The sequence below is a fragment of the Pseudorasbora parva genome, chromosome 4 (assembly GCF_024679245.1).
Source record: "Pseudorasbora parva isolate DD20220531a chromosome 4, ASM2467924v1, whole genome shotgun sequence".
Lineage (NCBI taxonomy): Eukaryota > Metazoa > Chordata > Actinopteri > Cypriniformes > Gobionidae > Pseudorasbora > Pseudorasbora parva.
Window position 1 is genome coordinate 36,831,395 of NC_090175.1, and position 14,842 is coordinate 36,846,236.

The window sequence follows — 14,842 nt, forward strand, 5'->3', positions numbered from 1 at the left end:
AATTAGGTTGAATGAGACTAACCTTTGGTCATTTGAATATGTAGAAGCAATTGTCACTAAACTCACCACATCACTGCTCCATCTAGCCGTTTTTGTAGCCAGTAGCTCTTTTTGCAGTGACCTTGTCCTCTTTTTTTATGAATGAGGACTGCTTTCCCCTCAGGGCCGTGAGTCATTCTACCACAGTAGAGCTGTGTTTACACCTGTCTGTGTCTCTGTCCTTTGCTGATTTTACCTCTCCATTATGTGATGCCTGGAGGTGAGGTGGGGATATGGACAAAAGAATAACATGTTTGTTTGTGTGAAAAGGTCTATGGTATTAGCCTTATGAGATTTTTGGATCGTGAAATCTTTTGATGTTCGACTAGAGTAAATGTTATGTCAAAAGATGGGGCACCTTTCAGTGGCAGAAAGTTAACATCTGGAAAAGCAGCTTAAGCTGGTTAAATACTAGTGATGACAGCTGGTATTTAATGAACCAAATGAAAACTAAAATCTGTTCTTTTAATAAAGAACATTGTGCTGCCTCTCCTTCCTTTCTTCTCTCCTACTTGTTGCCATACATAGGATGGCCTAAAATACAAGAAATAAAAAAAATCTAATTTGAACAAAATAAGGAATTCTATTTATCTTTTTAGATTAGAAAATAATAAACTAAACTTTAATATTTTTGGAGTTTTTAATATTTTGATATTGTAATTTCAGTTACTCTCCAAATTTTTGTAGAAACAATTTAAAGACAAGGCAAGGCAAGGCAAGTTTATTTGTATAGCACATTTCATACCCAATGGCAATTCAAAGTGCTTTACATAGAAATTAATTAAAACAGTGGTAACAAATACATGAGAGAAAAGAATACCATATGGATGAATAAAAAATTAAAAACAAGCATAGTTAAAACAGTTGTAAAGATAATAGTAATAATAATAATAATAATAATAATAATAATAATAATAATAATAATAATAATAATAATAATAATAAAATTAAGATAACATAAAATAAAATGGTCAGATCCACAGTAATTGTCTGATATAAAAATAAACATTCTTCAGTTTACAGCCTACATACATGTACCATCTTTATTAGAACACCTCTCCTTCATTTCTTTCTCAAACACGTTCATAACATCCATTTTGATCACTATTCCCTGATTTTTACTCAGGAACCTTCTTGTTAAACCCATACTCACTCATCATACCCTCCACAGATTTACACATAGTCAAACCTTATTGTCAAACTTACTATTTCCATCAAACCCAGTTTTCACTCATCATATTTAAATCAAAAGAACATATAAAATAACAATAACCAAAGATAAGAACAAAGGTAAACTAAAACACTTATAAAAAGAATAAAGAGATAAGATAGGGGTCAGGGGTCTCAGTTGTATATATAGAGTGGAGTCTAAGCAGTGATGTGTAATGACGTTGGATATGCAAATGCTCACGGTATGATAATCGCACATGTCAATATCGTGATAATCTGCCATACCGGTATACTGTTGCAACCCTATACTACACGCCAATGCGTATGATTTCTGCATATTGAGATATACCGAGTCTTTTCCAGTATGTACTGAAGCAGTTCAGCTATTCGTTGCCTGTCAGCGGATAGTCTTTTCAGCCTGTTCTGCCTGGCTCAAGGTCAGAGACACTGTTTTATTCTCACAAACCATTTTTCTTGAACAAACCGATCCCCCATTGTTGCTGTAGCTAAACTAAAACCTTTAAGAACCAAGGTTTTTTTCAGCAGGAGATCTGTTTTACAGCACAGGTTGCAGATATTTACCCACATTTCTGTTCATCTTTTGTTCTTGTGTATCTTTCAAATGGGCCTTTGTCATTTATTCTGCTGCTAACGGCACAAGAGGAATTGGTGCAGTTTTGAGTGAACGAGTAATTCCTAATGGTGATGGGTTTTCCTTTTATTTGGCTTGGTTCTTATCATAAAGAGCCATCCAGGTACCTTTGAGGTTGTTTCAAATAACCCTCAGTTTTCCTGTTCATTTATAATGTTTCCTGTAACTGAGGTGTCCAAGAGTAGATGACAGTCGGGCAGATTTGTAGGAAATGACGTAAAACCAATAATACCTGTACTCTCTCCTCCTCCCTTTCAGCTCCTTTGAAAATGTTCTCTCTGAGAGAATGTGCCAAAACCCATTTGGCTTCACCTTCCTCTCAGCCCCTTTAGATGTAGATAAATGACCTGCTGCTGAAGTGTACACAGTAGTAATAACTAAAGAAATGATGCACCTCACTCCCTTATCAGACTTTTCTCGCCTACGCCAGGCTGGCTGCATTTCCCAGGTGGGAGCCAAGCCAAATGCTTCTCTTTAAGGCAATGCTTCCATTTTTCCACATCAGAGCGTATGTCTGGAAATGAATCCTTATAAAACTTCTGGAGTGTTTCCTGTGTCATTGCACAAACCGTGCTGTATTCATTAGTCAAGTAAATGCTTTTGATGTAAGAATTTGATGAATTTGTTAGACTTCTTTGTTTTGATTCCTTCTTTAGTTTCTTTGGATTACACTTACTCCTGAGTTCAAGCCAAACACTTTGGGCTATTTTGCGGCCAGTGAAAATACCAAGCCTGAATCATTCGGATATTTTCCCAAGTAATTTGAGGGTCAATGACAAATGAGAGTGTCAACAGTAAAGAAAAGAAAATAGCTTTTAAAAATCTAGTTCAAAAAAACATGTAGCAAGTTCTTAGAAATGTGTTGGTTTCATGTGGTTGTTACGCTTTTTTTATTATTGTTTTCAGAAAAATGTTGTGATGTAATAAGATAAAAAGTACAACACATTTCCTTACATGAATACACAAGTGTACATACTCATAATATTAATTCCCTAAGAAATTATATAATGCTGAACTATAATCTTTTTCTTTAATGTATTTCTTTTCTTTATTTTTGTTGTTTGCCTTTTTCCACACATGGTAAGAGAGTTAAATATAGCACAGAAGTGTCCTGCATGGCAGAGACGCATATTAGCTCCTGTATGAACACAAACACAAAATAATCAGTATTCTTCAGTGATTACAACTTTTCCATCACTATATATATATTTCTATCACACTATCTATCACACTATCTCTCTCTCTCTCTCTCTCTCTCTCTCTCTCTCTCTCTCTCTCTCTCTCTCTCTCTCTCTCTCTCTCTCTCTCTCTCTCTCTCTCTCTCTCTCTCTCTCTCTCTCTCTCTCTCTATATATATATAATATAATGATTTCTGAAGTGTCATGTGACACTGAAGACTGTAGTAACGATCCTTGAAATTCAGTGTTGCATCACAGAAATAAAGATAATTTAGAGTATAATAATATAAAATGTGTATGTATAATGATTTATTAATTATCTGTTGAACGGTGAAAGTCCTTAAACATGTATCTAGTTTTTCTAAAGTATACTCCGGCTGTCCATGTCTGTTCACTGTCCACATGACGTAACATGACTGAACATGTCTTTCACACTCACAGACAAAAGAGCATACTTCGAAAGGCTTGAACACCGCAAGATGGATCGGAACGCATAAAAAAAAAAAAAGTATACCCGGACCTTTAGAGACCTTCTGCACCCCACTTTACTACCGATGACAGAACATACTTATTAATCTTCAAAAATATAGAAACCTGCAGCAAGAGACTAGAGCTGCATTCTGTGTAAAGCGTGCTAAACCAAATTACTGTTGTTAAGGCAGTTTTCATACACTTTAATGTCTCGCCTTCAATGCAAATGAGGCTTAATGTAATCGTGTGTGTGTGTGTGTTGCCGGTTAGATTGCAGTAGTGTCACTTGATCACGCACTGGTTCAGTTGTGCAGTCTAACAGCACTAATTGTGTTCTGTGTCTAATGCAGTTGCACGAATAGGCCCGCATGCAGGACATGAATACTAACAGGAAGCCCAGCACCTTCCAGACACAGAACAGCCCGTTTCACCAGGCGCTTTGTGTTTGGACTGGCATGCATCTTACACTTTGCTAAGTAATTGCTTTTTAGCACGTTGATAAACTAACCAAGTTTCGGTTTGATCCCCGGAGGATGGATGGGTATAGAACTCACCTTGTTCAGCCTCTGTGGGAAGGGAAATTGAAATGTCTATTTGAAGTTCATTGCCACACAATTATTTTCCAATTAGATCTTGGCTGATTGCGCTCTGATCTTCTCTGTTATAAAGGAAAGGATTGGGTAATCAAAAGCTCATCTAATCGGATGCTTTAAGCCATTTTAAATTGCCCTGAGATCTCTGCCTTCATATATATGCTGTGATTAGATCCTAATTCAGACCTCTGAGAAAAGTAAATGCATAGATCCGATGGATGAAGGATATAGCAGTAATGGATGCTTGCGTTAAAAAACAGGGACAAGGTTTTGTAGGTTAGAATGGTTCTGTTAGTTCTGCTGGTCGGTGCTGTAAGTTAACCACCTAGAAAAAAACTAAAAAAAAACATGGCTAATGCACATTGAGAATCATTCATAATTGTGTGTATATTCTGACAATGGTCGATATCAATTTTTTTTGCTAATGTTTACTAGTGCCTGACTTGACTGACTGATCAGTGCAAAAAGTATAGCTGGATTCCCGAAAGATTTAATCTTGTTTTGTTTGAGTTGGATTTTTGTAGTGAACCCAAAATGTACAGTGAGAGACTTTTTGAAAGAATTATGGAATTTCTCATAATTTTCCAACAGATTGCTACGGCCAATAAGTGATATAAAGGCTTGTTTGCAGTGCTCTAACTGTATTTGCATCCATGCCAACAGACAATGTGCTTATTATAATTAGAATGATTATTAAAACTTTAGATCTAGTTATCGTTACTTTTTATGAATGTGCATTAATTATTTGACATAATTATGAACAAGAACATGGCCACTTAACACAAAAATAAACACAGAGAATTTAGTGTTAATCGTGTCCTTTAGTTCAAAGGTAACCCTCTTCATGGTGTTGAGGTCTTTTTAATATGCTGTTGTGTATTTTTCTTATTTATCTTTATGCAAACAACAGCATTCATTCAGTCAGTCAGCCTCTCATCTCTTATTGTCTCGGCCCATCTGTTTGCGCGCTCCCTCCGTTATCTTAATCAGCAGGTCTTTATCAAACTCATGCTCTCGCACTCCTGTCTGGATTACACAGCACATCCCTGCTCTCACTCATACCGTCATCTACCATTTTACTGGCCTCTCTTTCTGCACAACGTTTAATTTTAGGGTTTAATAAGGATTTATTTCCTTTCCTTTTTTTCGTTTCTTTTTTTTACTTGCCCAGCTAACATTTCAGTAGTCCTAAATCCACATGCCGCAAAACAAAAGCATAATGCGCATCTAAAAATGTATGTGAAGACATGGTGACGGGCACATAACAACTGCCAAACTCGCTCACACTGGTGACCCATCCTTACTGTAACATGATATTATTGTGTACATCCTGCTGCAGGCATGTGGTATAGTCTGGATTTTAAACCCTTGTACATGAATGGCGCTTATTTGGCAGTGATGCCCTCTGCTGGCTTTTTATTGTCTTCAGTGATTGTATTTGGTCTGTTGAAGCTGTTATTGTAGTTTCTATTATCTAAATTGTACTTGAACAGTGAGTCAGTGTTAAACAAGACTTTTTGTCTAGACTTGGTGTCCATTTCTGCCCCCTACGGCGAAAATTGTTTTGTAATCTCCCTCCCCATAGTTGTGAATTAAATACAAAATCATGTTAAGATGATAAAATGATTGCATCAAGATAAAATAAAGTTTGGAGTCTAACAATGTTTTTTTTTTTTTTTTCGCGGAAAGGCTCACCAAAGCTGGCAAAATCATTTGATGAAAAATAAAGTAAAAAAAATATATATTCTGAAGTATTAATTCAAAAATGTTGGAATTTATTTTCTAAATATAGAATATATATAATGTTACAAAAGCTTATATAAAAAACAAAAAACAGATATACTATGTGTGTGTGTGTATATATATATATATATATATATATATATATATATATATATATATATATATATATATATATATATATATATATATATATATATATATATATATATATATAATATTTATACACACACACACACACACACACACACACACACACACTATACTATGTCACATGATCCTTCAGAAATCATTCTGATTTGGTGCTCAAGAAACCTTTCTTAAAATGCAAGTAGAAACTGAACAGAACAGCAGTTATAAATGCTTTTACTAATACTTTTGATCAGTGTAATTTGTCCTCAAAGGTAGTAGGTGTGTATTATTTTTGTACATTTATGCAAGCAGGCTTGTTTTAGCATTAATAGATTATATATTTTGGCATTTAACTAATTTTTTTTTTTTTTTTTTTTTTTATGAGGACAGTAGAATTGACATGGAACAAAGTAAAAACATAAACTTGAATGACTGACTGACTGAAACTGAATGTTTGTTTGCATGTGTTGAAGTGATACTGTTGCCGTGGTTTCCAAGCCAAACCAAGCCTAGAAGATGATCAGCTGCCAAGCAGGAGAGGTGCCCATTGTTTGAGGGTTCCTCATATCGCATCTTTCCCAGCATAGATGCAAATATCTATTGTTTTATTTCACAGGCATGAATAAAAGAATGAGTTAAACCACTTTCAGCACGCTCTGAATGCAAACAGGAGAATAGCATTTCTTTTCTTTTCTTTTGTATAACCAGCCCTGTTTTATTTTGCCTTATGTTGATTTCATGGTGATTTAAACCATTTCTCCATGTCTCCATCTCTCTTTCAGAATGCCAAGTCCTTGTCCTCCTCAGACAGCCTAGCGAAGGTGCAGGAGGTAGCAAGCTGGCTTTTGGAAATGAACCAGGATCTGCTGTCGGGGGGCAGCGGCAGCAGGGCGGCCCAGCAGCAGAGGCCGGGGGCAGGTAACAGCACCTCCGGCCGCACACCTCAGCCCCAGGCGGAGCACGTCAACCAGGTGCTGGAGGAGCAGGAGCAGGAGGAGGAGGCTCAACAACAGAGAAGAGAACCGGCCGAGGAGGAAGAGGGCAGACGAGAGCGGCCGAGGGAAGGAGAGGAGGAGCCATGGCCTTCCGGAGTGGAACCAGTCGAGGAAGGGCGGAGGAGTGAGGTGAACGGAGCCGAGAAGGGCGCCCAGTGGATGTGGGAGCAGCGTCGGCGGCGAAGACGGCATCACGAGGAGGAGAACGAGGAAGAGGAGAATAATAATGGCGGAAGGGATGGGCAGGTCGGGGCAGGACTTCGTTCAGAGGAAGACGACGACCGGCCGGAGGAAGAGGACAATGGCGACGAGGAGGACATGGACCAGGACAGCGACGAGTTTGAGTTTGAGCATTCAGAAGAGAGTGGGAGGGAAGAGGAGGAGGAGGCTGAAGAGGAGGAGGAAGGAGAGGATGGCCTCCACTCTCCCTCCCACAGGACCAGTGTGTCGGACCCTAATGATAACACGGACCAGTCCTCTGGACGACAGCACCAAAGCTCACCCTCTGTCTTCAAGAAAAAGGTAAGCGACTGAACTTCACTTAACCCAAAGTTCAAATATTCTTCTGATTAAGTCTAATGTAGTGAGAAGTATCTAATGCGGGCAGAGGATGAGGTTCTTGAGCCAGGGCTTCGGCAGTCATGGTGTTTGCTTCCCTCTACTGGTCGTTTTTGGCTTTACAGCAGCTAAACAATCATCTTGTTGGGAGAATTGATTTTATGGAGTAATGAACTGACATTCATAACCCAAACATCACATCCACGACTAAATAAGGCGATATGCTTTCTAACAAAAGGCTAGTTTGCTGATATCATGTCAAATATTAGCTTGTATTGAATGTGCTCAGGTGTGTCTGGATTTGCTTGATGGTTTTTATTTTAAAACTAAATTGCTCTATTTGTTCTCACATTCTTGGATCGTTTGGGTAAAGGAAGTTAAAGCTGGGATTTCCCCCTTTTTTCCAGCTGAACACCTGTGATGTAAAAAAAATTTGTACTCATAACATTTTACACATTCTCATGTTCCTGGTTCTCTGATGTCAGTCATTGACATCCAAGTAAACAAATACAATATTTAATTGTTATTTTATTTGAAAAAGATTGTACAGTGTAAGGCTGCTCAATACTATTTTGTATTTGAGATAAACAATATGAGATAAACATTTTATCTCATAACAAAACGTCTTTTGTAGCTTCTTAAATGGCCGGCAAAATATTTTTGGGGGGTTATAAAACATTCTTTATTGCTTTTTTATTTGTATTATTTTTTAACTATTTCTAAAATGGCATTTATAATTAGTGAAATGCTACAATTGTACTTTAAAAATCATATTTGAAGATTATAAGAATAATTTACATTACAGGTGACGGTACTAATGTGTCTTAAATTATTCATTTTCAGATGTTAAACCCTATAACTTTTATTTTGAAAGACTATGTAAGTCTGTGTTTAGTTGGCAAGTTTAAAAATGTGGTGAACCTGGTGTAAATTGCATTCCTAAAGATGGAGTTCATGCAGAGCAGCATTTACTGTAAACCGATACGCTTTAAAATACTGAGATCACCGGATCATGAGCTTCTTGAGTGTAAATGAACAGCTCATCCGACTAAATCGCATTTTGATTATTACACTAAACCATACTGTGATTATTCAGGTTACCTTTGCAGCACTTTTTATTTAGTTTAATTTGACTTAAAAAAAATAAAAATAATGATTAGCTTTTTGTCAACTCTCAAACTCCCTGCAGTTCCCTCCCAAAACCCCAGTTTGGGAAACCCTGAGTTAAAGGAATGATTCAGTTAAAATTGCAAATCTTATCATGTACTCACACTGATGGTTCCAGATATCATCTTGGTCATATTGGCTACTTTATAGTGTTCTGTTGAAAAAGTCATGTCTGGACTCGTCCATGTTCTGAGATTTTAAACAGCAGGCTGGTGCTATGCAGCAAGCTGCCTGTTATTACTTGTCATTGACCTTCAAACACTCTCAGGAAAAAGGTACAGTGCTGTCACTGGGGCGGTAACCTAAGGTACAAAAGGGAAAAGGTACATCTTTGTACCTTACTCCCCCCTAGTACCTCAAAAGGTACATATCAGTACTTTAAGAGTGTGTATTAGTACCTTTTCTTTTTTTTACCTTTGGGTACCGCCCCAGTGACAATAATGTACCTTTTTTCTGATAGTGTAGCAAAGTGTTTTTGACTTTGGTTGTTCCTCTATGCTTAGTTTGCACAGACTGGCAAATTCAACAACTGTATGGAGATGTGTTTTGATGTTTATGGGGTCGGACGCAAGTAAGCTTTAATTCGAGTCTGATTGGTCATAAGGAACGTCGCAGAGGCTGGCTTTCAAGCCAATGGTTGTCATTCTGCAATCACCATAATTAATGATACATGTGTCTGTGGATCTGAGACGACTGGCCCAGTTTTTTTGGCTGCAGTGGTTGATCATCAAATATAAACATTCAAGGCCATAAACATTCACTCCAGTAACATGTGATTTTTGGCAAGCCATGTTGTATACACAAGCAGTTTCATTTCATTTTATTAGTCAGCTTGAAACAAAATAGAGAAATTGGGTCTGTTTTTGAGCAAAGAGGAAATGCAAATGAGCGGCGATAGGGAAGAGCGAGGGGAGGGAACGCAAGAGCGCACAGACCCTCCTCATCCTCATGATGTCGACACGCTTGTCATCGCACTGACAGAAGGCGACCCGCAAATCCTTAAACCGTTTGTTTCTCTCCGAGCTGCCATGGGGAATCGCAGTATGAAGAAGGTCGCACTGTTACTGGTGAGTGAATCTCCAGAGAACATCTTATCACATCTGTGTGCGGAGAGTGTATCATCTGGCTTTTGAAAGCGCTGTGTTTTGGATGAGAACACTGTTTATCTGATCGAGGCAGTCACTGCAGGGTTGAAGTTTGCAGAACAGTGATGTTCTGGAGTGTGCCTTTTCAAAAAGACGTCAATGTTTTGGAAGGGTTTTTTTTAACAACATATTGGCTCCTTCTGTATACTAGGGATAGGGTCAAAATGGTCGACTAGCTGACCTTGCTAAGTATTAGATTTGTATTAGAACTGTTTTTTCATAGAGGTAATTTTAATGAGCCTGTTGACAGTAGGCTGTGCTTAAGCTGAAAGCACATTGGGTTTCAAACTAGTCTCTGGCCACACTAGGGGGCAGCAAGAGGGTGCTATTGGCTCCACAGAAAAGTTTGGAGAGAAGATGTGATGATGATAATGATGATGATGATGATGATGATGATGATGATGATGATGATGATTAAACATTTCATTTGAAATGCTTGCTGGAAATATTTATATTAAGCAATTATTGTATAGTAATATATATGTATAGTTTATTATTGGGTAATACATTTAAGGTAAAGTCACAAAGTTAAATTTCATTTTGTAAATAATTTCCAGATTATATTTTAGCATAAAAAAATTATAAAATTAATAAAAATGTAAATACAATGCAAGTAAACTGCAAAAAGTACTTATGTAAAAACAGGAATCTAAAACAATGTTACGTTGCGCAAAGTTCCTAGCATGCATTGCAGCTTGATAAAATTGTGTTAACTTGAATTTATTAATAAATGATCATTATTTTACATTTTACTGGTTTAATTTTATGCTGCTGCTGTTATATGGTTCTGAATTAACATTAGTTGATCATTACAGTGCACATTCTGTTGCTCATTAGATTAACAAAAGGAAATGATTTGTCAGTTTTAACAAATTGATTGTAATAGGTGGCCTTATTTGAATTGCAATTATTTTCTTTTCTTTTTTTAGTATACATGGGTCATGCAAATATAACTGCCTTTATATTTTAGGTATGGGGTCCATTACAAGGTGTCTGTCTGTCTGATCAGTCAAACCTCTCTAGAAGTTATCCTTAAATTAATTTTATTTTAATATAAATTACATGGTTGGCTATTGCATTATGATGTATGTATTTTTGTTTTTGAGTATCTTATACCATGAGTGTTGCATTTTTATGATGGCAAGTTAAAAATCGGACAGAGTGTTGTGGGAGCTGAGCAAAGCCGCTGGAGCCTTGCGAGCAGCGGGATTTTTATTATGACCAGACACATTCGCCAGCGCCATTTCCGGTGATGCATCTCTGTTTATTATATGAGATACATTTAAGTGTGTTGAAAATGATGTTTTGACCTTACTCTGTGCGTTCGCTCTGCGGCTGCTGTGACACTTGTTGCACACTGCTAAGAGTAAAGCGTTTCTGCCAAATAAAACCAGAAACCGGGGGTAACAGATATGATGCAATTGACAGGCGACTCCCTCAAACGCCAGGCTCCTTGTTAAAAATAGCAATTTTCTCACAATTTACAAATAGTTGGAAACATTTGGGATATTGTAAGAACTCAACTGAACAAAATATATAACACTGGCCTAGTGGTTTTTGGATATTATACTGCAAAAGTACTACATACCTACAACGTAGTTGACTAGTCCACCAACTGATTAGTAATGGAATTTGAAGTAATTGTGAAAAAAATTGGTAACACTAACAAGTTTAGAGTACAATTCTCAATATGAACTAGCTGCTTATTACCATGCATATTACAAGGATATTGGCTGTTTATACCTATAAAGTACATAATTATTACCCAATTCTGAAAGGCTTTTTTCTACATCTATTAATTCTACCCCATACCTAAACTTAACCACAACAATTTACTTACTAATAATAATCAGTAAATTAGGAGTTTGAGGCAAAAGTCGTAGTTAATAGTGAGAATTTGACCCTGAACTAAAGTGTGACCAAAGCATCTTTACTGTATTGTTTTGGTCTAGTGTGACATTTACAGTATATTTTCCAGGTCACCCAATTATGATTTTTCCCTCCCATGTGGCACAGATCGGATATGACCCATGAATGTGAAAGCAGGGGAAATGCGCATGGATTCCAATATTCTCAGATCAGTTTCAGGCCTCATTGATATGTGGAAATAAATCTGATACAAGTCGGATATGTGCATTTGCGTCTGCCTGCTATGCAAGCCGACAGTTGGGATATTCCCGTCAATGCGAGTCGTAAAAACTCAGATGGATACCAACCACAGCAATTACAGCAGTGATCACTGCTACATTCGCCCAGCTTGCAACAAGCACACTTTTTTCTTTTTTCTCCACCTTAAAAGACCTTTGATGACCTTTTAAACATGGTGCAGAAAGCAAAATCTTATCATTTAATCTCTGTCCATTACATATTACGCTGTTTTTACTTCCTTTTCAAACTAAGATTTCCAGGTCAGTACTTGGGTTGTTTTGCCAAGTGTATAGTGTAAATGTAGATATCAGTTATATGGGTCACTTTTAAAAGATGTAAGCTGGTTGTAAAAAAAACTAAACAAAAACTGATATAGTCAGCGATTCAGAATTGGACATTAAGACCTGCAATGTAAAGGAGGCCGGATAATGACTCAATAGTACAGAGCACGTCTGTGGCTCGGTGTCTACTCTTGGCTAGAACAAGATTTGATTAAAAACATCAATAATGCTGAACCTTTATAAAAGAGGTCATTATAAAATATTTTTCTTGAGGAAATGTTCTTCCAGCGTGTTTAGGAATTATGCATTCAGGACTTTTCATAGTATGCTCATGCTGAGCTCTTGAAAAGGCTGTGATAGAAGTAACTCTGGGTTTTAATGTCAAATTTGTAGTCAAAAGCAATACGCTGTAACTGATAGTGTTTGCGTTAAGCTCACTAATGATTGAATTCCCTCATGCAGTGTTAGAGAACAGAAAAAAAAGTGAAACGCAGTACTTCTGTGCCATTTTCTCATCTGACGTCAGTGCCTAAAGTCAGAGTCTTGACCTCAAGTTTGAATTTAGCAGGACTGAATAAATGAACTTTGAAGCAGTTCCACATAAACTTTTAATGGTAAGAGGTGAAATATGACCTTGTCTTGCTTTGTTGTTTGGTTCCTGATTAGCCACATTTTCAAAGATCTCCAGACTGCCTATTTAAAAGTGGAGTTTGTCACTCTGAAAGACTCAACAGTTGTAAAGACTCCTTTCATTTTTAAATACGGAGTAAAATCATAGATGTTAGTTAGGTTAGATGTTAGTTAAAACAGATTCAATACCCATATTTAAAATAGAATTAATCAATACCCACATTTAATTTCAAATGTAAAAAATGTACAAACACAATGAACAGTAGTTTTGTTTTTAATCACAGACATGATTTGTTTTGGTAGTTCATTGAGAAAACTAGCCTTGAAAGCTTGTCTTTAACAAGTGACTTTGCATTTTGGAAATTACTTAGCTGGTTAAAAAAAGTTTGAGCACCTGTGTTGAAATGGCTGTCTTATTAGTGCTTTAAAATGTTTGCCATTCCTTTTGACAGATGTAGGCAGGCTCCAAAATAAACCTGACCTTGTTTTATATATATCATATTATATATCAGTCACTAGAACATTTTCAATTGGAGACTTTTTTTATTTTATTTTATTTTTTCATATTTTACAATGTGTATGTGTGTACACACACACACACACACACACACACACACACACACACACACACACACACACACACACACACACACACACACACACACACACACACACACACACACACACACACACACACACACACACACACACACACACACACACATTGTAAAAAAAAAAAAGTCTCCAATTGAAAATGTTCTAGTGACTGATCATATCTAAATTTTTCAGTTTGCCAAATTAAATTTCTGTGAATTGATTCGATTTAATTCACAGAAATTCAATTTGGCCAACTGAGAAATTTAGATGATTTAGATGTGATCAGTCACTAGAACATTTTCAATTGGAGACCTGGATATTTTTTACAGACTTATCATGAAATTGAATAGTGATTCTCACAAAACTGTGTTTTCTGCAAGCTTTCAAGGATCATTGGAGACTCCAAAATGACACCAATTAAATAACCAAATATAAGAAGTCCATATAATTCGGTTATAATACATTTATACACACCTAAGCACCCATGTAAAAAAAAAAAAAAAAAAACACTACATAATTCATAGTGTATGACTGTACGACTCCAGTATGTCACCGAAATTGCGCTCTTCAGAAACAATCGCAGAATATGACAGAGCTCATGTTTTAAAGCTAAGCACTCACTGGAATGAATGGTTCACTAAAAGCACAATGTGAGTCTCTATTCTCTGATATGTTTGACGTAATCAACCTAGCCTTCTTTACTTTAGCTTGTTCTGTGCGATTTCGATTACCAGATCACTGAAAACGTTTTCTAGAGTTTAACGGTTTAAAATGGCCTGATCACAAACAGAGAAGCAAAATTGAGTTCAAGAGTTAGAGAATTGGTTATTTCCTCCTCCCAGGGTTGCAGGTGCTGTAGATACTCAGTGTGATTGTGATAAACTCTTGACTTCTAAAAGATCATCTAACTTCATTAAAAAATTACGTTAATGATGCAGCTTCATGTACTTCTGTAATTTATTAACATTATTTTAATGTGTTAAGGACCTTTAATTAATCACGTTAATGGTGACAACTATATATATACAGTCTTGTTCAAAATAATAGCAGTACAATGTGACTAACCAGAATAATCAAGGTTTTTAGTATATTTTTTATTGCTACGTGGCAAACAAGTTACCAGTAGGTTCAGTAGATTGTCAGAAAACAAATGAGACCCAGCATTCATGATATGCACGCTCTTAAGGCTGTGCAATTGGGCAATTAGTTGAAAGGGGTGTGTTCAAAAAAATAGCAGTGTCTACCTTTGACTGTACAAACTCAAAACTATTTTTTTCTGGGATTTAGCAATCCTGTGAATCACTAAACTAATATTTAGTTGTATGACCACAGTTTTTTAAAACTGC

General features: G+C 36.6%; 1 protein-coding gene across 2 annotated transcripts in view; it reads left to right on the forward strand.

The window, feature by feature from the left end:
- The window catches only part of fbxw7 (F-box and WD repeat domain containing 7), a 209,434-nt gene that overhangs the window by 83,687 nt on the left and 110,905 nt on the right, over positions 1-14,842 (forward strand). The window contains exon 4 of one of the 2 annotated variants that reach the window (XM_067441663.1): positions 6,758-7,492. In XM_067441663.1, the coding sequence (XP_067297764.1) occupies positions 6,827-7,492 (666 nt within the window). In that variant the 5' untranslated portion in view covers positions 6,758-6,826. Of the gene's footprint in view, positions 1-6,757; positions 7,493-9,714; positions 9,763-14,842 lie in introns of those variants that run through there. The other variant, XM_067441666.1, reaches the window with a different exon arrangement.